A 24,510-nucleotide genomic window follows, 5' to 3' on the forward strand; every position below is an offset into this window, starting at 1 on the left:
AGTTGCATACATTTTCTAACCTAAAATTAAATAATTGCATCACTCTTTGGAAGTTATAAGTTGATCTTTTAGTATTTAGAGTTTGTTACCTGCCAAGCAATATTTATAACACTCAAAAACCATGTAGAAAATGCATCTCAAATTACAGTATTTCATTAGAGGGAAAGTTATACGATTTCCTTAAGCAAAATCTCTCCAAAATGGCAGTGGTCATGTATTTATATATTTATTTTGGGAATCTTAGCTATATGATCGATTTTAACAAAATTTAAACTATAACAAATTATTTATAATTTATTTTTTTCTGAGTCACAATAGGGATTAATCCCTGATTATCAATTTTCAGTGTTCACAGACACTCGTATTCACAGAAACAGAGTCTGCATGTCAGTGTTCACAGTCACAAAAGTCAGCTTGTATAAAAACCACATTTATTATTTATCTTAACAGATTCTGAATACTTGCTGTTTGTGGTCTTTTGGAAGAATGAATATGATATGATGTTGTTCTAAACCTTTTTTCCCAACCAAATTTTCCCTGCTTTGACCTGTTCATAGCTTTTTATAGTTTACCTCTTTACTTCTCTGTTTAAATTTCTTCCCTCTGCTTCTTATTGACTCCTACTCATCCTTTAAGGCCAACTAATGTTCAAATCCTCCATGAAATCCTCTTTGTCTATTTTGTCCACGTTTCTCTCTTCCTTCTTTAAATTCCTTTCTCAGCAGAACGTCACAATTTAACATTCTTGATTGATTCATATAGGTTACTTTATCTCCTAAATGAGACTGAATTCTTCAGGAATTCTTGTCTTGGCTGGATTTCAGGCAAGACATCTAGGGGGTGCTACATTAGATCTGGTTGCTGAGCACTTGTGGCTTAAAGTAGTCTTTTTTTTCTGACTTTTATTTTGGATTCAGGGGACACATGTGAAGATTTCTTACAAAGGTTTATTGCATGATGCTGAGGTGTGGAGTATGATTAAACCTGTCACCCAGATAGTGAGCATAGTACCCAATAGGTAGTTTTTCAACTCTAACACCCATCCTTCCCTTCCCCTTCTTGTACCCCCAGTGTCTCTTGTTTCCATCTTTATGTCCATGTATACCCAGTGTTTAGTCCCTACTTATAAGTGTGAACATTAGGTATTTGGTTTTCTGTTTCTGTGTTAGTTTACTTAGGATAATGGCCTCTAGCTGCATACATGTTGCTTCAGAGGACATGTTTTTTTTTATGGCTGCATAGTATTCCATGGTATATATTTCTTCATCCAATCCACTGTGAAGTTGTATTCTTAAGACAAGAGGCAGGGCTTCTCCAGAGACCTGGAGGGGGTGTAGCTAATGCAGCTGATCATTACAGCCCATTCCCTCTAGCATTAGAGGAATGCCTGGGCTGCTGTTTCACAGATAGATGCCTATTCTGCCCAGCATTAGACTTGCCACCAAAGATTTTTACTGTGAATGGGCTAACCATTAAGCTGCAGCCCTAAAACCCTACCAAGCTCAAAAATGCACCCTGACATTGTGTTTCAAAATGGTGGCATAGAGGCAAGCTGGCTTCTTCTTCTCCCTTACCACCAGAAAATAGAAACAAATACACAATGTTAAGATTATCACCAACAATATCCCAAAACTCAGATATAAGGATGAGATCATTTCCAGTACCACAGAGAAGTGAAAAAACCTCCAAGCAGATGGTAAGAGAATTGGACTTCCATAGCATGACACTCCTTATCTCAGTCTGCCTGGCACCAGGCAAATGGAAAATTTCTCCCAGTCTTATGGTTTCTCTAATGGGAAAAGTGAGATTGAAGTGGACAACCAACTTTCCTACCATCTTGGGTTCCATGGCAGGAGAACTGTTCTTGCCTCAAACCACAGGAAGTATCAGCAATGCTAAAGGGAGAAATATCCCTGAGGACAGCCAGAGACGAAGGAGGGAGATAGGACTACCATCCCCATTCCTGGAAACTCTGCTCTGTAACTTGGCCAAAGAAGACACCAAATCAGAGTTGCTGTTTGGCAGTACCATGCTGTGGGAAGCTCATCCCACAGTTCCCTTAAGCATGAACCCGTAGCCAGCATTCCCACACTGCTGGGATAATCCTTTTAGGATTTCCCCCATTTTGGATGGGAAGCAATCTGATTGTTTACTAGAACTGAGGCAAACCCAGGCTTAAGCTGACATCTAGTGCTGGAAATGAGTCAGTGACCTAGTGAAAAACAAAAGAAAATCTACAGGTAAATTGTAAAGACTCTCTAAGCAGACATATCCAATAAAAACCAAAACCAGCCAGACAGAGAAGACTGGAGTAAATAATTAATCCTTCAACACAAAGACATACACATATATTCACAAGAAACAATAGCAAACAGAGGATCATGACCTCTTCAAAAGGACAAAGCAAGAAACCAGTGACTAACCCTAATAAGAAGGAAATATGTGAACCCTCTCACCAAGAATTCAAAATAGCACTGAGGAAACTCAGTGATCTCCAAGATAACACAAAAAAAAATTCAGAAATTTATTAGAGAAGGTTAACAAAGAGATTGAGATAAAAAACCCAGAAATTTTGGAATTAAGAAATACATTTGCTGAGCTAAAAAACTTATTAGAGGTTCTCAACAGCAGATCAAGCAAAGAAAGAATCACTGAACTCAGACAGGTTGTTTGAAAATGTGCAGAGGAGACAAAAGGAAAAAGAATGAAGATGAACAAACTTATAGAAAATTACCTCAAAAGACCAAATTTAAGAATTATTGAGTTTGTGACCAGCCTGAGCAACAGAGTGAAACCCTGTCTCTAAAAATAAAAAATAAAAAAATTAGCCATGTATGGTTGTGCATTCCTGTTGTCCCAGCAACTCAGAAGGCTGAGGTGGGACGATCACTTGATCCCAGGAGCTTGAGTACTGGTACTGTTTGGCAGTACCATGAGACCAGTCTCAGCAACATAATGAAACCTTGTCTCTATGAAAAATAAAAATAATAACTAAATAAATAAATAAGCCAGGCTGGTGGCATGCACCTGTAGTCTTAGCTACTTGGGAGGCTGAGGTGGGAGGGTCACAAGCCTGGGAGGTCAAAGCTGCAGTGAGCTATGATCGCGCCACTGCACCCTAGCCCAGGTGGCAACGTGAGGCCCTGTCACAAAAGAGAAAGAGAGAGAGAGAGAGAGAAGGGGGTGGGGAGAGGGAAGGCTACAAAAACCCTGCTGATAGTTTGGTAACAATGGTTCATGTTGACACATTCTAGCGGGCAGTGTGTGGGTAAACTGGTTAACTGGCAACTGAAAGATAGGTCAGTTTGTCCTTGAGTCGGCCAGCTAAGTGTATCAAACAAACAATTATAGCTGTTTATGAGTTCTCTGGAAAACTTGGAGAGGGCAGTTGTGGGGCATAGGTGACAGGCTGGCTCTGTGTAATATCTGCTGGTGACCCATCGTAAGAAGCTCCATCTTACTTAGGCCAGGTCTGCATCTGTGTCCTCAGAATTTCTCACTAGAAACCTCTTTTTCTGTCTTCTTACGTGTTTGGGAATGTATCCTTTTGTTCTCCAAGTATTTACTATTATTCTGGTTTCTGGATTTTAACCACATCCTGAAAACATATTTATTTGGTTGGAGGCATCATTATTGTCCTACAATATGATTTTTGTCTATAACTGACATCTCCTTTTCCACTGGCGTCCCTTAATTTCCATGGTTATGTGCTCATAACTTCTACACTTCTTTATTATTAGAGCTTTTCTGATTGGGCAGGCTAGATTTATGCTTTCTATAGTACCATTGCCTCAATAAATAGTCACAATCACTTTTCAGTGTGAACTTTCTGTTTGGACTTGGGGTTATTTATTTTGGCTGCTAAGAGGATGTTTTATGCTTTTATGGTAGATGAGATGGCAGACAGTAGAATGTCTGATTGATGAACTGTATTGCATCACACACAGTTCCTTGAAGAAAGGAACCTTTAGAGTTCACGAAGTTCTTTGCTTGGTTTCTTGCACAGTGAGTACCTCGGCAGTGATCTACAGTCTGTCCTCTAATTCAGTGGCTCTCATCTTTTTTTTTTTTTAGCCCTAAGGCACCTGAGGACAGGTGCCCTCCAATGAATTGCTGGGGTTACTATGGCAGGGATGGGATGTGTGTGGAGGGACAGTCCCCTAGAGCCATAACATAATCAGGAGGAGCACTTAAAGTCTGAAAAAGCTCGTGTGTGTGTGTGTGTGTGTGTGTGTGTGTGTGTGTGTGTGTGTGTGTGTGTGTGTGTGTGTGTGTGTGTGCTGTCCTCACTAAAAATACCACCTCTCCAGCCCCATAAACTAAGCTTCCTTAGATAATATGGCAAGGGAGAACTTAATGATTTTGCCAATTGTCTAGCTAAAAGGGGAGGAATACAAACGTACAACACTCAATTTACTGTAGTTTTAAACGAACCTATGTTATAATTCTAGGTTTTGAAGTATAAAGCATTCCGCACGACGGAGGATGGAGAAAGATGCTGAAGATGGCGCCTCTTCTGAGGGAGCAGAGGCTCCTCCCTCTACGGAAGAGGCTGCCCCTCCCCGTTCAGAAGAGGAAGAGGCCCCGCGCCCTCAGACAGCGGAGGACCGGGCAGAAGATGATTTCTCTCCTTCCGCAGAAGACGCTGTTTCTTCTGTGGTGGATTATCGGGATCTCATTCCTTCTGAAGAAGGGATAGTTCTTCCAGATGATCATGAAGGGGATCTGAATAGAGTTCGACAGAGGCTTGCACCGCGATCGGTTCAGTCAGTGATTTCGGAAGTGCTGTCCTTGCCGTCTTCCCGGCGGTCCTCCAGATACCGCCGGAGTATGAGTGGCCTTCCCAATCTACAGGAAACATTAAAAGAGAGACAGGTTTGCTTCTAATACGATTTTTCATGCGTGCCACGTTTCCTTATCAAATACGAAGTACTTTTACTTTACAAAGTATGAAATAGTTTGATATTTTTTCTTCAGAATTGCAATTTTTACACTTGGTTTTCATTCTTTAGGCAAGATTTAGAGAGGCAAGGGAAAGCCGAAGACTGAAAATTGACCCTTCATACAAATATATATTTGAAATTCTAGCAGAAAATCTTGGCCTGGACATAGTAACTGTTGAAGAATTAATTTTGGATTGCCCATCTGTAAGTTTAAATCTTATCATTATATTTTAATTGCTCTTTGAGTAAGTGATTAACTTAAGAAAATAGAGTTGTCATAAACAGCAACAACAACAACAAAAATCATTTAGAAAGACAAAGTTGGGGCAGGGCACAGTGGCTCATGCCTGTAATCCCAGCACTTTGGGAGGCTGAGGTTTGAGGATTACTTGAGGCCAGGAGTTTGAGACTAGCCTGGCCGACATAGCAAAACTCCTGTCTCTGCAAAAAATACAAAAATTAGCTGGGCATGGTGGTCAGTACCTGTGGTCCCAGCTACTCAGGAGGCTGAGGTGGGAGGATCTCTTGAGCCTGGGAGGTGGAGGATGCAGTGAGTACTCCAGCCTGGCTGACAGGGTGAGATGCTGTCTAAAAAGCAAAAAAGAAAGAAAAAAGAAAAAGACAAAAGTTGGAATTTTACTGACTAGAGGAGAAGGTTTAGTTTATATAATTATAGCCAGTTGAATGGTATTTCTTTTTTAATTTAATTTAATTTAATTAATTAATTAATTTATTTTTTGAGACAGAGTCTTGCTCTGTCGCCAGGCTGGAGTGCAGTGGCACGATCTCAGCTCACTAACCTTGCCTTCCAGATTCTCCTGCCTCAGGCTCCCGAGTAGCTGGGATTTCAGGCACGCACCACCACGCCCAGCTAATTTTTTTTTTTTTTTTTGTATTTTTAGTAGAGATGGGGTTTCACCATGTTGGCCAGGATGGTCTTGATCTCTTGACCTCGTGATCTGCCCACCTTGGCCTCCCAAAGTGCTGGGATTACAGGCGTGAGCCACCGCACCTGGCCCGGTTGAATGGTATTTCTAATCAGGTTTACTGTTGTGGAGGAAGAAGAGAAAAGTTAGCAACTAGAATTTTGGCTAAACTTCTAACTCAGAATGATGTCAGAAGTTAGAGGCATAGTTGGGTGACGGTAGGTAATATTTTACAAGTACAGGTTATATGAACTACATATGCAGTTCACTTGTAGAGAAAAACTGCATAAATAAGTCAGGAAACAGTGACTATTGTATGAGTATACGGTAGTAGAAATAGTGATGTGATTGCAGGTCAGGTTACCATATGTCTCAGTGTGCCAGGGACAGTTCTGGATTATACCTATTTTCCTGGCGTGATTAACAGTACGTCCTGACACTACTAAAAGTTTTGGATGATAAATTGATGTGGTCACACTAATTATAGTAATGTATGATACACTGTGTCATAGCTTCCCTCGCGATAGCTCTGGTTCTAAGATAATTTTCAATAAAACTACCACTAGCTTCTTGGGCTTTTTCTCAGCTCTAGGAGTGGACTGGGCTGGTATGCCAGAAAGACCAGTGAGCAGGTGCAGACTGCTGGTGAGCTGATTGTCTCACTGAATGCACTGGTGAGAGAGTTGGGGTGAGGTGGGGTTGTGGTGAGGTTGTCACCATGGGGGCCATATCCCCTGCTTTTATAGGGGTCATCAAACATGGGCAAAACTCTTTAGCTTGCTCTAGGAGCCAGGGTTCTATGGAACAGTGCCTAAAAGAGCTGTTCCCGGCCGGTGCAGCAGGTCACACCTGTAATCCAAGCACTTTGGGAAGCTGAGGCGGGCAGATCACCTGAGGTCGGAAGTTCAAGACCAGCCTAACCAAAATGGTGAAACTCTGTCTCTACTAAAAATACAAAAATTAGCTGGGTGTGGTGGTATGTGCCTGTAGTCCCAGCTACTCAGGAGGCTAAGGCAGGAGGATTGCTTGAACCTGGGAGTCAGAGGTTGCAGTGAGCCGAGACTGTACCACTGCACTCCATCCTGGGCGATAGAGTGAGACTCCAACTCATATAATAATAATAATAATAATAAAGAGCTACTGCCTTGCTTGATACAGTGCATTGCTAAATTCTGCAAAATTGTCTGCGCTTCATGTCATCCAGTATCCTTATAAGAATGTGGTCCTGGCAGTTCTCTGAGAGTATGGATGGGATTGCTCTTTTTCTTGGTCCTGTTGTGTAGCTGTAACAGTGAGATGGGGATGTGATTGATGCAAAGACATCAATAGCTTTAAGCTATTATAATGACAAAGTATAGAGAATGCATGGAGATGTGTACATAAAACAAGAGGTGTCACAGCAAGCAACTGGAAGTAGGTTGTGGTTTCCCAGGTCACCAGAGTTCACTGCTGGAATTTACTGCTGTGGTCAAGGCTGGCTTCATGGATATATGGGCTGTGTAGTTACAGAGGCCCCTGTGCTTAGAATGTCACTGTGCTTGGTTTGATGATCTTTTGTCACCATTTTGAAGTTCTTGATAATTTTTTGGTAAATGTCTGGCATTTTCATTTTGCACTGTGTTCATCAAATTCTGCAGCTGGTCCTGACTGTGGACAATGCCAATCAAATAATAAGAGGATTTTCTTTGCCATTCACAAGTTGGGTTTGTTTGTTTTAATGGTCTCCTTTCCCCAGTGACTGTTCTAGTTTCTGTGGTGACTTTGGCTACATGTCTATCTAGCCTCTCTAAGCAATTGGTGCAAAACAACCTTATATGCATCCCTGAGATGGTGACAATGAGAGGAAGGGAAGGCCAATTACTAAAAAGTCATTTCTTAGTAGGCCCAAGCTTTAGGCCTGTCCCGAGGATCAGTCCTGCATTTGGTTAGGGAGGAAGGCAGATGAGTGATCAATTTTGTTTCACCTGAAAATTGCTGGGCCACAGATTTGGATAACACCACAACTGGAAGCCCTAGACCTTCTGCAAAAAGTATAGGCATAGGCATTGTGGCCTGATCACTGCCTTCATGAAAGGGTAACTGCTAGAACTAAGGTGTGGTGGGGAGATGGGCACCTGCAGAACTGGTAGTCCAACTTTAAGTATTTGCCATCTGGCTTTCTGGGTTGGTATTCTCTGTTTGGAGGCATTCTTACTGGCTAGCATGCTAATCAGGAAGTAGAAGTGCTATGTGCCTTCAAACCCTTCTATTTGCTATTCCTGGTATGTCTCAGACTTTGGGTCCATGTGGTTAGATTCTACCTTTAAGGCCATTATGGTCCAGGACTGACACTGCTTAGGCTGCAAGGAATGGGAAATGTAGGCATTAAGGAAGAATCAAGCAGCAAAAGGTATTTCCTTAAGAGTTGCTTGTGAGTGAGCAAAACCATGGTGGAGGGAAAATCGTGTACCCAGTAGGGAAACCAGTATCAAAACCTGAAAGATTAGAATGTTTATTTGGTTGAGGGGAAAAGGCAAGGATGTATGATAGGTTGGATCAAGGTTGGTGACCGGGTGAATAAGGAGATGGAACAAGGAACAAGGGGTGGCATGATTTGGTCTGGTGTGGTTTAGGAAATTGGGGGTATATGGAAAAGTATTCTTTAGTTTTTTTTTTTTTTTTTTTTTTGAGACGGAGTCTCCCTCTGTTACCCAGCCTGGAGTGCAGTGGCGTGATCTCAGCTCACTGTAACCTCCACCTCCCAGGCTTAAGCGATTCTCCTGCCTCAGCCTCCTGAGTTGCTGGGACTACGGGTGCGTGCCACCATGCCTGGCTAATTTTTGTATCTTTAGTAGAGACGGGGTTTCACCATCTTGGCCAGGCTGGTCTCGAACTCCTGACCTCAAGTGCTGGGTCAAGCGCCAGCCTTGACCTCCCAAAGTGCTGGGATTACAGGTGTGGGCCACCGTGCTGGGCCTGGAAAAGTATTCTTTTAATGTGAAGCCTGGCATGCAATCCAATATGAAAGCAGCTCAGTAAAGGCACCACAAAAAAGTGGACAACAGAGGGTATGATGGTTACTTTGTTTGCTTCTGGATCCATTCTCCCTTTGTCTCTGCCCTGCTCTGTGGCATAGAAAGCTGAACTCTGTGGAATCTATCACCTGGGCTCCCTTGCTCTCTGGTTTACACTTGGTTCAGCCACTGGGAGGCACAGCAGGAAATGGGAGGGCAGAAGGGGAGAGAAGCTCCCCACTTGGCCCTGTTCCTGACTGTGGTTCTCTGCTCCGACAGTTATAGCTCCCTGAGCAGCCTGCATCTCCAGTTCTCAACCTGGCCCTAGTTATTCTATTTCCTCTAGCTCTCAACTCTTTAGGCCTTGGGGGATCACGGTTTTCCTTTGTTGCTAGTCACATTGTTGCTGCTAGTGCCGCAGCTTCTCTTAATCCTCCTCTGGCCTCTAGAAATAGTCTTTTAGTTTATAAATAAGATAGCCTTTTTATTTATAAAGTTTTTTCAAACACCCCTTTGGGTGTGACTCCTTTTCTTGCTAGGACCTTGACCAATACAGATGTTTCTGCAACATTGGCAGTTTTACCCCTTCCCACTTTCCTGCCCCCTTCATTCAGCATTGCTCAAGACAATCTCTTTTCTGGCTTGCTGGCAATGTTTTCCAGTGACTGGGTGGCAGGGTTATGGTACTGTGGAAGGAGCACAAATTTGGACACCCAAAGCTGAGGTCCAATCCCAGGTTCTGTGCTGTGCTTGTGTGTTTTGGGTCCTTCACTTAATTTTTTTTTTCTTTTGAGACAGACTGTCGCTCTGTTGCCCAAGCTAGTGTGCAGTGGTGAGATTACAGCTCACTGCAGCCTCAACCTCCCGGACTCAGGCCATCCTCCGACTTTAGTCTCCCAAGTAGCTGGGACCATTGGCACATACCACCATGCCCAGCTAATTTTTTTGGTATTTTTATAGAGAGGAGATTTCGCCATGTTTCTCAGGCTGGTCTTGAACTCTTGGGCTCAAGCAATCTGCCCACCTGGGCCTCTCAAAGTGCTGGGATTACAGGGGTGAGGCCACCGAGCCTGGCCTATTTAAAGTCTTTTTACCTTAATTTTCTCTTCTACAAGAGGGGTATAATTATGCCACTTTACCTAGGTGATACTCAGATGAACTGTTGGTAAAATGTTATGTAATATAAGTGAAATTTTAATTCACAGTCATGATTTTGGCCTATGATCTCACATTTACTTTGCTAGTCTCATGAGTACAATGTATCTAAAATGCAAGGATTCATTGCATTTGATATTTTGATGTCTTTTTATCTCAGTCATGTGCACTACTTTTGAGAATTTGTATGCTTTCAAAGCTAAAGGGTCAGCAAGAAAGTATTGATGGAGCTGTGCAAGAACTATGTGGACAGCTTTTGTCCCTTTTAGGTGGTAATTATGTGAAACCAAAGTATATACAGGAGGTGGAAGAGTAGAGAACTAAGGGCTAGAGTTACACACATCTCGGTGGCTCTGTTTTATCTCCCAGGGTGGCGGTTCTCAAATGTGGTCCCAGGACCAGTTGCATCAGCATCACTTAGAACTTGATAGGAATGCAAATCATTTTGTGTTTTTAAAAAGCCCTCTGTGTGATTCTCTGATGTACACTAACATTTGAGAACATTGTCCTAGGAGGAGTGGCTTTGCTACACTTGGGATACTTCCCCTAGGCAGTCAGTAAATTCAGAGATACTCATAGCCAGGTGCGGTGGCTCACACCTGTAATCCTGGCATTTTGGGAGGCCAAGGCGGGAGCATCACTTGAGGTCAGGAGTTCAAGACCAGCCTGGCCAACATGGCGAAACCCCATCTTTACTAAAAATACAAAAATTAGCTGGGCGTGGTGGCAGAAGTCTGTAATCTCAGCTACTCGGGAGACTGATGCTGGAGAATCTCTTGAACCTGGGAGGTAGAGGTTGCAGTGAGCCGAGATCACGCTACTGCACTCCAGCCTGGGTGACAGAGTGAAACTCCGTCTCAAAACAAACAAACTCTCACTACCCAAGGGAAAGGCTTCTGTATGGGAATCAGTGGTATTAGGTGAATGGGTATATGACTTTGTATTTCCCATAGGATATTTCAGGGCTTTTGTTTATGTTATCTATTTAGTTTTCTATTTACTAAGATATTACACTGACTCCTAAGTAATTGAATAAAAACTTCATGCTCATAAATATGGAAGAATCTCAGTATAATAATTTGTTTTTACTTTAGTTTTGCTACAATATGGGTCAAATTACAATAGCTAAAAACATAATTGCTCAAATAATTGGTCAACAACACAGTTAGTCAATAGGCAAGTTTTCTGTTCCCCAAGTGAGCTTTTGAGAATAGTTTATCTGAATAATACTTCTTTTATTAAAATATTTACCTCAAGCTGGACTCACCTATTTACCCTTATATGATTCTGTGGGGCAGGGTCAGGTAAGTGGCTGCCCAAAACTATATATGTAGGTCATTAATGTAGGTTCAGAAATATAATTCAACCTATATTATATTGCACAGTAATTTTGGAGTTAAATTAGTTTGGGTTCTAAGCTTGCCTTTATGTACCTTTGAATAAACTCTTTGAGCTTCATCTTCTTCATCTGCAAAATACTAAGAATTTTTCCTTAGTCATTTGATTGATTATCATTTTCTCTTTTATTTAACAGCTGGAAGCATTTACTAATTTTTTTGTGAAAGATGGTTGTAAGGCACTGAAATTTTTGTACCAAGAAGGAGATGTACCTGGTATTGGTAAGAATTTTATGAGGGCAATGTGCCAGTAATTAGATCATGCACGTTAAATTGCAGCATATTTTTTCTCTTATACATAGATAATCCTTTATTTATAAAGAAAATGTTACCAGAAGTTTATGTATAAGAAATATAGTGTCTTAAGAACAATACATTCACGGCCCAAATACATATTTCAGGCCTTGCTATAGTGTCTTCAGGATAAAACATCCTTGTAGAAATCACTGGCCTCTGCTGGGAATACACATTTTCATTAGAATTTAATTGCATTTTCCCAAAAACAGGTGGAGCCATTTTGTCCAGATGATTAGAAGTGGTGGTGAAACCACTCCAGAGCCCCGCAGCTGCCCCCTGCGGTCCTGTCTCAGCATCTTGTGCCTGCTGCAGCTGTCACTTGGAATAGCTGGTTTTCCCTACTGTGCATATTATGACTGAACTAATTAACATGCTACCAGCTTGTTAAAACTTTGTTTTAATAACTAGATATGTGGGTTTCCCTTTTGGTCTGAGACTGCTCATCATCAGAGTCCTGTGGATTTACCTTCAACACATCCCTCCCGTTGCTTCTTTCTCACTTGGTTCCTCTGCTGCCTTAGGCTAGGCCTTCGCTGGTGTTCCAGATTGAAAACCAGTATCTCTGTAATCAGATTCTGCCTCTGAAATTCGTACTGCTTATTCCTGCCAAGTATATCTTTTATTGTTCTGCTATTTATTGGATCGGGTCCACATCTCATTTATTCAAGGCCTGCTGTCATCTGGACACACAGTACTTGTCTAATCTGATCTCCTACTCTTCCAGATGTGAATTTGCTGCTCCCTTTAAACCCCTCTTCATTGTTTTCTGCATACTAGAGTTATTTCTTTTCCCTTTCTCTGCTCACCTGGCTTTTTCAGATTGCTTTTCTTCTCTCCACTCAGCATCCCCTACCCGGCTCCTTCAGAACACCTCCAGCAGAGCCCTTCCCAGGGTGTTCCAACCCATAGCCATCACTGTTCTCCAGATCCCTGTCTCATTTACAGTATCCATGTAAATATAGTACTTGATCGTGTTCTTCTACCTTCCTCTAATTGTTTAATATATGTCTTGTTTCTTCGACAAAATATGTAAACTCGCAAATAGTGACTAGATTGGCTTTGTGAATTTTCTGTCTCTCACAGTTCTTATTGTAGGAGGATTATTGTGTGGTCTATATTTTTATAACTTGTTAAAAATTAAAACAATAGCTGAAAATTATAGAAAGATAAAATATCTATAATTAGAAGCAAAATACAGTCCCACTCAGTTGGAGAAAGCACTGTTAAGTCCTTAATGAATATTTCTCTATAACTGGTTTATATACATATTTTACAAAAATGGGATCCAATTCTACATATTATTCTATAGTGGCTGTTTAATTTTGATAATATTGTCTTCTTTATGCCAATAAATACATTTATCCAATTAAAATGTTAACATCTGCATTTTATTTCATTAGGCTGATATATCTATAATTTTCCAAACTGATCTCTCAGTAGAATTTAGGTTGTTTACAACTTTTTGCTCCCTGAAACAATGCCTCAGTGAATATTACTGAATACAAATCTATGTGGATTAGGAATAAATTTTAGGAGAAATTCTCAGAAGAGAAATTGCCAGAGCAAAGGGTACACATATTTTTAATTATTATTTTTGCTACTTACAAAAGTACATTTATCAGTTTGGTAAATATTCATCTACATTTCTTTGTTGTTGTTGTTGTTTTTGTTGAAGTAGAGTCTCACTCTGTCACCCAGGCTGGAGTGCAATGGTGCCATCTTGGCTCACTGCAGCCTCCGCCTCCTGGGTTCAAGTGATTTTCCTGCTTCAGCCTCTGAGTAGCTGGGATTACAGGTGCACACCACTGCACCAGGCTAATATTTTGTATTTTTAATAGAGACAGGGTTTTGCCATGTTGGCCAGGGTGGTCTTGAACTCCTGGCCTCAGGTGATCCACCTGCCTCGCCCTCCCAAATTGCTGAGATTATAGGAGTGAGCCACCACACCCAGCCTACATTTCTTTCTTGTATGCATGTGTTAACATGTAAATGCTTATTATCAGTTAAAATTGTGGTTATATAATACATCTTATTCTTGATTTGGTGTTTGCATTTGACAGGGTAGCCTAGACATTTTTCTATGTCATTACATAAAGATTTACTTCATTCAAAAAATTCGTTATAGTATAACATTCCATCATACAGCTGCATTGTGATTTTTTAGAAATCATTTCCTATTGATGGTCACATCTCTCCTCTTCATCAGGAAAACTTAAGCTTGTCTTATGTCTTATCAGACAGAACCGTGTCACATGGCTATCCTGGGGGCCAGGGAGGCTGCGAGAGCAGTTTTCTTTCTAGGGATGTACACAATGGGACAAAGTCAGGTTCTCTTAGCAAAGAAAAAGGGGAGGAGCAAAGAAAAAGGGGAGGGTAGTAAATCCCTGTGGAGCCTCGATAAATGGGCATTTGGGCTCTTATATTGCTACATACTATGTATCAGGGTTCTTTGGCTGCAAGCAACAGAAATAGGTCTGGCTTATATGAGCAGAAAACAGTGTTTTGAGAGGCGGAAGGTGGATAACAAAATTTAGAACTAGTTGAACAATCAGGTCTCAGGAAGGACAAGAATAGAGCATTTCCACAGATTTCAGGGAAGTTTCTTTAGGATTCATCAGTAGACTTCCATCTCTCAAATCCCTTTTTTTCTTAATGTATATTCATTCAAAGTTTATATTCTTGCAGAGTCTAATTAGTCTAGTTCTTACATGCCCACCTCTGCAGAGCCCTGGCACTGATATCCTCCAGAATCACAGGGCAGGAGGAATCTCCCAATCCCCCAGAAAAGAAAGGCTGGGCAGACAAAACATTTCTGTGGCTTTATGATGTGGATTTTCTATTTCTTTCCTTTTTTATTTTTATTTTTTGAGATGGGTCTCACTAGGTTTCCCAGGCTGGAGTGCAGTGGCATGATCATGGCTTATTGCACTCTTGATCTCCCAGGCTCAAGTGATTCTCCCGCCTCAACCTCCTGAGTAGTTAGGACTACAGGCACATGCCACCATATCTGGCTAATTTTAAAAAATTATTTGTATTGACAAGGTCTTACTGTGTTGCCCAGGCTGGACTCAAACTCCTGGGTTCAAGCAATCCTCCTGCTTTACCCTCCCAAAGTGCTGGGATTATAGGTGTGAGATGCTGCACCTGGCCGATTTTCTATTTCTTTTATTACATTTTAAATTGGTTATTGCTGCAAATAGAAGGCTGTTGATTTTTGCAAATTAATATTGTGACCAACTATAACTATCTAATTCTCATATTTTTAATAGTTTTTCTAATTAAAAAAGATTGATAATTAAATGTTTAATTTTCATTGAAATTAGTTCAAGGAAGGATTTAATAGAAGGTGGATACAATGAGTGTATTTGGTACAGGAACTGGACCTTCTTGGGGGAGTCAGTGAAGGCTTCCTGAGATGGTGGCATTTCAGCTGAGATCTGAAAGATGAGTAGGAATTTGTAGGTAAAAGGTTGGGGATGGGATAGGAGAACAGCTTGTATAAGGCCCTGAGGCCAGGCCAAAAGGAACAGAAGTACAGAGTTCAGGGAAGGGTACCCAGAGGAGGCTGCAATTTAAGATGCAATTATTAGCTGGGCACGGTGGCTCACTCCTGTAATCCCAGCACTTTGAGAGGCTGAGCCGGGCAGATCACTTGAGGTCAGGAATTTGAGACTAGCCTGGCCAACATGGTAAAATCCTGTCTCTACTAAAACTACAAAAATTAGCCAGGCATGATGGCACGTGCCTGTAATCCCAGCTACTTGGGAGGCTGAGGCACGAGAATCGCTTGAACCCGGGAGGCGGAGGTTGCAGTGAACTGAGATTGTGCCACAGCACTGCAGCCTGGGAGACAGAGTGAGACTCCATCTAAAAAAAAAAAAAAAAAAATGCAATTATTGGCCAGGTATGGTGGCTCACATCTGTAATCCCAGCACTTTGGGAGGCCGAGGCAGGCAGATCACCTGAGGTCAGGAGTTTGAGAGCAGCCTGGCCAACAGTGAAACCCCGTCTCTAAGAAAAAAATAAATACAAAAATTAGCTGGATGTGGTGGCACACGCATGTAGTCCCAGCTACTTGGGAGGCTGAGGCAGGAGAATGGCTTGAAGGGAGGTGGAGGTTGCAGTGAGCTGAGATTGCACTACTGCACTCCAGCCTGGGCAACAGAGCAAGATTCTGTCTCAAAAAAAAAAAAAAAGATGCAATTATTGAAATCTTCTAGTAGATCCCCCCCAAAAAAATTATTCTATGACCGTATTGAAAACTTCTTACAATAAAGTAAAACAGGAAACAATAGTGTAAAAGCCACAGTAAGTTATCTCATTTGATTAGTTATGTGATTATATGCTAAGTTCTTGACTTTTGTTTTCAGAATGTGGTCGAACTATTCCTGGAGCAACTAAAGGGGCAAAAATGATGAAATTGTATATAGACAATGCAGCCCCGGATAAACTAAAAGGACTGTGCATATTTTTTGTTCGTTGCCGTAATGATGTTGCTATAAATGTTAAAACTATTCAAGAGGTATGTTTAAAAATTTCCCCAAATACGTAGTTAAACATTGAATATATTTTCATAGTCACACTTATGCTTTACTTTGCTTTCCCTTTTTAAATATAGGACTGAATTGAGTTCCAAGAAAATAAATGTACTCATATATTTAAAAAACTGAGAAATTGACTATAATAGAGCTTAGTTATATTGATACTTTAGATACTGCTTTTAATTTCATGAAAATTTCATTTCTTGATGGTGTGCAAATAACACATTTAATTTTGTTAATGCAAAGTATTAGTTACTTTATTTAACTTCCTCTTCACTCAATATTTTAACTCTTTTATAGTTTTAAAAGAAGAAGGGAGAGTTGTCCTAGAGCCTGGACATTGCTAAGCTAGTTCTGGGAAGGCAGGATGATGGAATGGGAAAAGCAAGAATTTTAGCCAGAGAGACCGAAATTTGCCTCTTAGCTTCACCACTGACTGACTAATCACTTAAATGTGTCCTCTGGAAAGTTGCTCATCCTTTCTGAGACTTAGGTCTCTACATTCTTAAATTGGGAATAATAATACACACCTGGCAGGATTGTAGTGACACTAAATGATAGTATAAATAAATTCTTATTATATTGCCTGACATACAGTAGGCTCTCGACAAATATTAGTTCTCTTTGTTATTCTTAGAGAGTCTTACAATACAATTCTTAGTATTGTAAAAGTCTTAATACCTTTTACAATGGGAAAGGGAACTGAAGTCTAATCTTGTTCCTTTTCTGTTACGATAAAAGATTGCTTGAAGAGAGCTTGTTTAGCTTGGTTTAAGATTTTAGGTTGGCAGTTATTTTTCCCTGATCCCTTGTAAATATTTCATGGTATTTCTTGTGGATGATGAGAGCACTCCTGTTAGTGTAATTCATAGGTAATCTGTCTTTTTTTCTTTCTGTTTGCTTTTGCTCTTTGTCTTCAAACTTCTGTAGTTTCACCACAATGCCTCTATGTATGGCTGTTTCCTCAATCTGCCTTCCATTTCATCAATTGTTTCTTCAACTTATCCATGATTTCATCCATTCATTTTTATAATTTAGCTTTTGTTTTAGCTCAGTTATGTGTGCATATAAAGAGAGAAAAAGTCCTTTTATGAAATAGTATAAGTCTTTCATAACTGAAAAACTGACTTCTATGCTGTTCTCCAGAAGCAACTATTAGACCCTTTTAATGGATTCTTTTATTTACCTGTATATCTCTAAATAATATGCTCTGACTGCTCCTTTTGTCAATTTAGACATTATCTGTGGCCAGTCGCAGTGGCTTACCCTGTACTCCCGGCACTTTGGGAGGCAGAGGCAGGCAGATCGCCTGAGCTCAGGAGTTTGAGACCACCCTGGGCAACAGAGTGAAACCCTGTCTCTACTAAAATACAAAAAATCAGCTGGGTGTGGTTGTGCACTCTTGGGGTCCCAGCTACTTGGGAGGCTGAGAGATGAGAATTGCTTGAGCCCCGGAGGCAGAGGTTGCAGTGAGCTGAGATCACGCCACTGCACTTCAGCTTTGGCTACAGAGTGAGAGAAAAAAAAAAAGCCATTTTCTGTGGACTTTTCTCTCTGGAAGGTGATAATTTAGCTCTTTTTCTGCCTTCTGACCCTTGTTTCTCCATCCCTCTATTCTTCCAACATAGTTATATTCTAGTTAACTTAGCTAAATATTTGTTCACATCATTATAACTAAGTAAATGTAATCACAGATGAGCCATGTAGTATAACAGTGGTTCTTAAAGTCAAACCCATTTTCATCAGAATACTAAGATGCTAGTTGCCCTTTTCACCAGTGTTGACGTTTGACTGATGGTGCAGAAGCAATGGTGGGAAAAACTACTGATACCTTAACACAAATCAAGATGACACCAAACTGTATGAGCAGTAATTTTATACTTCATTGCCACACACTCACAGTTAAAAAACCAGCAATCATTTTTTTTGTGGCCCTAGGCAAGTTTTTTAATCTTAATTTTTTGGCTTGGGATTTCTAAGTCACTTAAGATGTATTAATTGAAATGTCACGCATGGGTGGTGGGCTTTTGATTTCTGGGCTTTTGGTTTCTTATGGCTGGTAATTTATTCCACCAAACTTCTAGGCAAGGGCTTTTCACCAGAAAAAAAAAATCATGGACAGGGCAACTTTCAACTGAGGATTTTCTTTATGCAGGTTTGGTTCCATGTCCCTCAGCTCGAATAGGCTCCAGGCTATTGTTCCTTTCCTATGCAGAAATTAAAGCATCAAATGAAACATCACTTTGATGAGCAAATATGGGAATAATTAAATTGGGGGCAGAATATAAGTTTGTTGACTTTAGAACTCTAAGGTTCGTAACCACTTAAGATTCCCTAATAGTTTATAAAATGTATTAGTTGTCTATGTTTATTGCAATATAAAACAGGTTATGATTTTTCAGTTCTTTAGTGGGATTAGCATGTAAAATAACATTTAAACTCCACCCTTTCAGGAAGCGCTATTTACTGTTCTGGATGCATCGAAAGGACTCTTAAATGGAATTAGGGATATGTTGGCAAATATATTTCTACCAGCTGTTCTTGCAACAAACAACTGGGGTGCTTTAAACCAGTCCAAGCAGGGAGAATCTGAAAAACATGTTTTCACTGAAACCATCAACAGATATCTTTCATTTTTAGATGGTAAGTATAAAATTTAATGTTTAGCAAATTGCAAAAAAGAAGCAAATTAACCAAGATATTTCATAAACATTAGAGAAAAAGTTTCTATCTTAAAAGATGTTAATCAAAGTAATTATGAGACTTAGAGGTAAGAAATGAAATCATTAGAACTCATTTTTGAGGATCTTTGGTGGAGTAAGATATATTTTCTTTTTAATTTTACGTTATAGCAGGAGGAATCTCTTTCTATAATATGAAAATTTTTACCATATTAAAATATATACTTTATTATGAACTCTTTAAAATCTATACTTTTATTTTTTCATATTATTACAATGTACAATTTTATCAGTAAATTGTGAAGTCATAATCTAATGATTAATTAGAATTATATTTCTGTAAAGTATTAGATCTTTAACATTTCAGTAATTAGAGCTTAAAAGTACACGTTGACTTTTAACACATTGACATTAAATACTTCTTAATATTAAATATTATTTAATATTTTTATTAATATATTTAACATATTTAATATATAAATTAGTATTAAATGTCTTTTTTTTTCCTTTTTAGGTGCTAGAATAAGTATTGAGGGAACAGTGAAGTTAAAGACAATAGACAATGTTAATTTTTCCAAACTGCACACCTTTGAAGAAGTAACTGCTGCAGCCAGCAACTCAGAAACTGTTCATCAGCTGGAGGAAGTGCTGATGGTATGGTACAAACAGATTGAACAGGTGAATTGACTCAAACAATTGCATCTGGACTAGTAGGTTTTATGTGCATCCTAGCCATTGTATTTTGTCTCTAACAGTAAAGGGAGGAGGCGTCTCCTTTGACTTTCTTCCAGAATCTGGTTTGAAACTCAGCCAATTTTTGGCTCTAGAGCAAAATCATTCTTCTTTGTGGACCATTTAAAATCAATTTTAAGATATTTCTCACTTCAAGGAAGAAACCATAACAATATGGGTTGAGAATGAAAGAATGAAGAATCAGGAATAGCCAACATTTATCCCCAATAATGTTTAAATTGTTGATACTCTCCATAAAAGAGAGAGGGAAAGGACACAGTGAAGAGCCAGAGTGCTAGACACTAAATAAGTACCTCTTGGTCGATCAGTGGAGTTGTCTGTGCTGTCAAAGAAGTTCAGACTAGGCTGTTTCACATCAGCATCACAGTGGCAAGCCTGCAGCTCTATGGTCAAAGTTTTTCTGGCAGTAAGAAAAGTAGTGATAGGAATACAACATATGTCAAAATTGTGAGAGGCTCCAACTTACACTATAAACACTGTGAAAGAAAATCGGATATTACATAATTGCCCTAAACAGAAAGAGGACTCTAGGAACCGCCCCCCAGATCTCTAGTTCATCAGCACAGGACAGCAGAACTAAACAAGAAAATCTTCAGTTATGTGAGGATCAAGGGGAAAAAATCTTGACCAGGCAGGAGGTACAGAAAAGCATTTCCAGTTTTACGTTTCTAGAACTATGTTAGGAGGAGGGCTGTGCAGTTAGAGTGGCAAAAATTGGAGGACTCCCCTAGGGTCTAGAGTGCTGGCCACAGCATTTGCTTCCAGGTGTCACTAGATTATTGAAATGGGTAATTGCCCACTGGATAACTCTTGCAGCCACCATGCCCAGCCAAGACTTCCTATTTTTTAAAAAAAATCTTTGGTTACATTTGGAATTGTCAGATTTTTAATTGTTGCCAATATGTTGAGTGTGAAATGATATCTTGGTTTGCTTGGTATTACCCTAAATACTATTGAGGTTGAGCATATTTAATGGCTATTTTGGTTTCCTCTGTGTTGAATTGCTTGTTTATATCACTTACCCGTATCATTTACCCATATCATTGCCTGTTCATATCATTTGCCCATATCATTCCTTTATTCGTTTGGATGGCTTGATGTTATCTTACTACATTTTTGGAGGTTAAATAATATTTTCCAGATATTAATCCTATGTTGTTCCCCATTGTGTCATGTTTCATTTGGTATAGTGCCTTTAATCATGTGGAAATTTAAGTTTTTAATGTAGATAAATATATTAATTACAAATGTTAATCCAACCTCAACCTAGCTATCCCCAGTGACTATAAACTCTGTGCTTTTTGTATTTTACTTATTAAACGCTTTCCTACTCCAGTGTTACAAAGGCATTCTCTTAAATTCTTTATTTATTTTAAATAGTGAATATAACACAAAAATGAATATGATGAAAGGAACAAACTGTAAAAGGAACACCTGTGTAACCTTTGCACAAGTTAAGAAATAGAACATGGCTAGGCATGGTGGCTCATGCTTGTAATCCCAGCATTTTGGGGCCCAAGGCAAGAGGATCGCTTGAGCCCAGGAGTTCAGGACCAGCCTGGGGAACACAGTGAGACCCTGCCTCAAAATAAATAAATAAAGAAAAGAAAAAACATAGACCATTACCAGTGCCTTAAAATGTCCTTGCATTTCTCTTCCCAGTTTTAAACAGCTTTTCTTCCCCCTAGTGGTAACTATTATCTTGATAATTATGCTTTTCAATTCCATGTTTTTCTTTCTAGTTTTACCCTGTCACCTACATTTTCTTTTAGAAATGTTACCATTTTATTTTTAACATTTAGGTGTTTAATCCATCTGGAATTGTGCGTGTGTGTATGACGTGAGGCAGAAATCTAATTTTGTGTTTTTCATGTACCTGTAGTTAGCCAATTGTCTCGATTTAAGATTCTGTGTTAAATTGTTTAATAGTCCATTTTCTAACATATTTGTAATATAACCTCTGTCATATATAAAGTTGTTAGACCCTTTTGTTTATCTCACTGGTGTATTTATTTATTTTTTATACTATGCTATGCTGCCTTAATTCTGTAGCGTTTTACTAAACCAACATTTGGCACGCCAAGTCTTTTCTCTGTTTTTCCTCAAAATTACATTGACTGTTTCAGGCTAATTGTTTTTCAAAATTAATTTTAAGACTAATTTTTAAAGTATCATGAAAAACTCTATTGAGATTTTGATTAGAATTTCATTGAATGTGTACATGAATTTAGAGAAAACTGCCATCTTTGTATAATTGAATTTTCCATCCATGAACATGATATACCTCCCCATTTAGGTAGGTCTTTTGTGTGTGTAAAATAAGTTTTAAAGTTCTCTCCAAAAAGGTTTTGCATATCTTTCATTAGATTAATTTCTAGTTATCTTATCACTGTTTTTCTTTGCTGTTGTAAATTGTATCTTTTTGGAAATTAAATTTTCAGATTGCAAGATAGCTTGTAAAGAAGTGATACTAATTTTTATGTATAGATCTAGCAGCTTTACTGAATTGCTCACATTTATTAATTGTAAAAAGTTTGTCTTTAGTCTTTTTGTTTTTTTTTTTCTTTTTTTTTGAGACAGGGTCTCATTCTGTCACCCAAGCTGGAGTGCAGTGGCATGATCATAGCTCACTGCAGCCTCCAACTTCTGGGCTTAAGTGATCCTCCCTCCTCAGCCTCCTGAGTAGCTGGGACTACAGGCATGCACCACCACATCCGACTAATTTAAAACATTTCTGTGGAGAAGGGGTCTTGCCTTGTTGCCCAGGCTGATCTTGAACTCCTGGGCTCAAGCAATCCTCCACCTCAGCCTTTCAAAGTGCTGAAATTACAGGTGGGATCCACTGCTCCTAACCTTAGATATGCTAGTTTAAAAATGTAGCAAACTGTATCATCTGTGATTATGCCATTTTTGGTTTTTTATTTCCAATTCTTATGCCTTCTGTTTCTTTAGTTATCTTGTTCTGGGATATCTATTACCAGGTGGAATAGAAGTGGGTGGTGATTGTGGCAAACTTGTCATGTCCTTGGTTTTAAAGTGATATTTTCTAAAATGTCACCTTTGGCCAGGTATGGTTACTCATGCCTGTAATCCCAACACTTTGGGAAACTGAGGCAGGAGGATCGCTTGAGCCCAGGAGTTTGAGACCAGCCTGGGCAACATAGTGACATGCTATCTCTACAAAAAATTAAAAATTAGCTGTCTGTGGTAGCACTTGCCCGTAGTCCTAGCTACTCAGTAGGATGAGGCGGGAGGATTGCTTCAGCCCAGGAGGTTGAGGCTGCAGTGCGCTGTGATTGTGCCACTGCACTCTAGCGTAGGCAACAGAGTGAGACCCTGCCTCAAAACAAACATACAAACAAAAAAACCCAAAAGCCAAAAAACTACCTCCCCCCCACCAAAAAAAAAAAAACCCAAAATAAATAAGAGAAACTGTCACCTTTAAATATTATGTTTGCTGGAGAATTTTAGTAGATAGTATCTATCATATTGAAGACGTTCTCCTCTAGTCTTCATTTACTAAGAGTTTTTAAACATTATTTGGTATTGAACATTATTTATACTTTCAGCTGCCTTCAAAAAGATGCAATCAGATTTTAACAAAGAAGAATGTAACATTTCTATACTTTATAAATTTTTTTTTGATTGCAGGTACTTATTGAGAGTGAGCAGATGAGAAAAGAAGCTGGTGATTCAGGTCCACTCACTGAATTGGAACACTGGAAACGCATGTCAGCCAAGTTCAACTTTATCATTGAGCAGATTAAAGGGCCAAGTTGTAAGGCTGTCATAAATGTGCTAAATGTTGCACACTCCAAACTGCTAAAGGTAAAAGGCTTTTTATTTAAAGTTTGGTATACTTCAGAACAAGCAACTAGAAAATTATCCTATTGAACTACTTCTTAGTATAATATACTGGAATCGTGTTAAAAGTGTTAGACTTTGAGTAAGGCTTTTACATATATCACAATTATTTCCAGAAGAGGAAATGAAGATTTATTTCTCAGGATTTCACAGACCAATTTTGACCATACTACTATGAGGTGATTTCTAGGAAAGTGATCATCTTTTATTTTTAAATTGTTTTTGAAATTGTAAATCAATGAAGAAATCAATATAGGCTCATTGAGGTAAACAACTGCATATAGAGTCAAAAGTAAAATACATCTCATTGCCACGATTCTACCTCCTTTCCTAGAGGTCATCTTTATTTACAGTTTGGCTTGATTCTAGATCCTTTTCTTTTCTTTCTTTTTGAAACAGGGTCTCGTTCTGTCACTCGGGTGGGGTGCAATGGTGTGTTCACTGCTCACTGCAGCCTCCACCTCCCAGGCTCAAGCAATTATCTTGCCTCAGCCTCCTGAGTAGCTGGGACTAACAGGCATGCGCCACCACCGAGCCCGGCTAATTTTTGTATTTGTTGTAGAGATGGGGTTTCCCCAAGTTGCTCTGGGTGGTCTCAAACTCCTGAGCTCAAGTGATCTGCCCACCTCGGCCTCCCAAAGTGCTGGGATTACAGGCGTGAGCAACCGCACCTGGCTTCTTTTTCTTTCTTTCTTTAAATGTATTTCATTCTTTGCACAGAAAAATAAACTAATACTTTTTTGGTAAGAGATTTAAGCAGTACGAATAAAACAAGTCTCTCTTAATCACATACCCTTAGCCCCACCACCCACAACTCTGTGTCCTGAATAGTAAGCACAGAAAGACAACTGCACTTTTCTATTTTGTTTTTTCCTCAAACATCTTCTGTGGTATTTATGTGTGAGTTTACTATGCACAAATGACATAGTTTAGTTTTGTGTTTCTAACTTTTAAATTAAA

At 39.5% G+C, this 24,510-nt stretch overlaps 1 protein-coding gene across 1 annotated transcript in view; it reads left to right on the forward strand.

Moving 5' to 3' along the window:
* Positions 1-24,510, forward strand: part of DNAH8 (dynein axonemal heavy chain 8) — a 393,081-nt gene that overhangs the window by 75,116 nt on the left and 293,455 nt on the right. The window contains exons 2-8 of the mRNA XM_063724765.1: positions 4,452-4,875; positions 5,013-5,147; positions 11,552-11,636; positions 16,082-16,233; positions 18,706-18,895; positions 19,448-19,611; positions 23,338-23,514. Coding sequence (XP_063580835.1) covers positions 4,486-4,875; positions 5,013-5,147; positions 11,552-11,636; positions 16,082-16,233; positions 18,706-18,895; positions 19,448-19,611; positions 23,338-23,514 — 1,293 coding nt within the window. The 5' untranslated portion in view covers positions 4,452-4,485. The remainder of the gene's footprint in view (positions 1-4,451; positions 4,876-5,012; positions 5,148-11,551; positions 11,637-16,081; positions 16,234-18,705; positions 18,896-19,447; positions 19,612-23,337; positions 23,515-24,510) is intronic.

This window comes from Pongo abelii, chromosome 5 (assembly GCF_028885655.2).
Source record: "Pongo abelii isolate AG06213 chromosome 5, NHGRI_mPonAbe1-v2.0_pri, whole genome shotgun sequence".
Lineage (NCBI taxonomy): Eukaryota > Metazoa > Chordata > Mammalia > Primates > Hominidae > Pongo > Pongo abelii.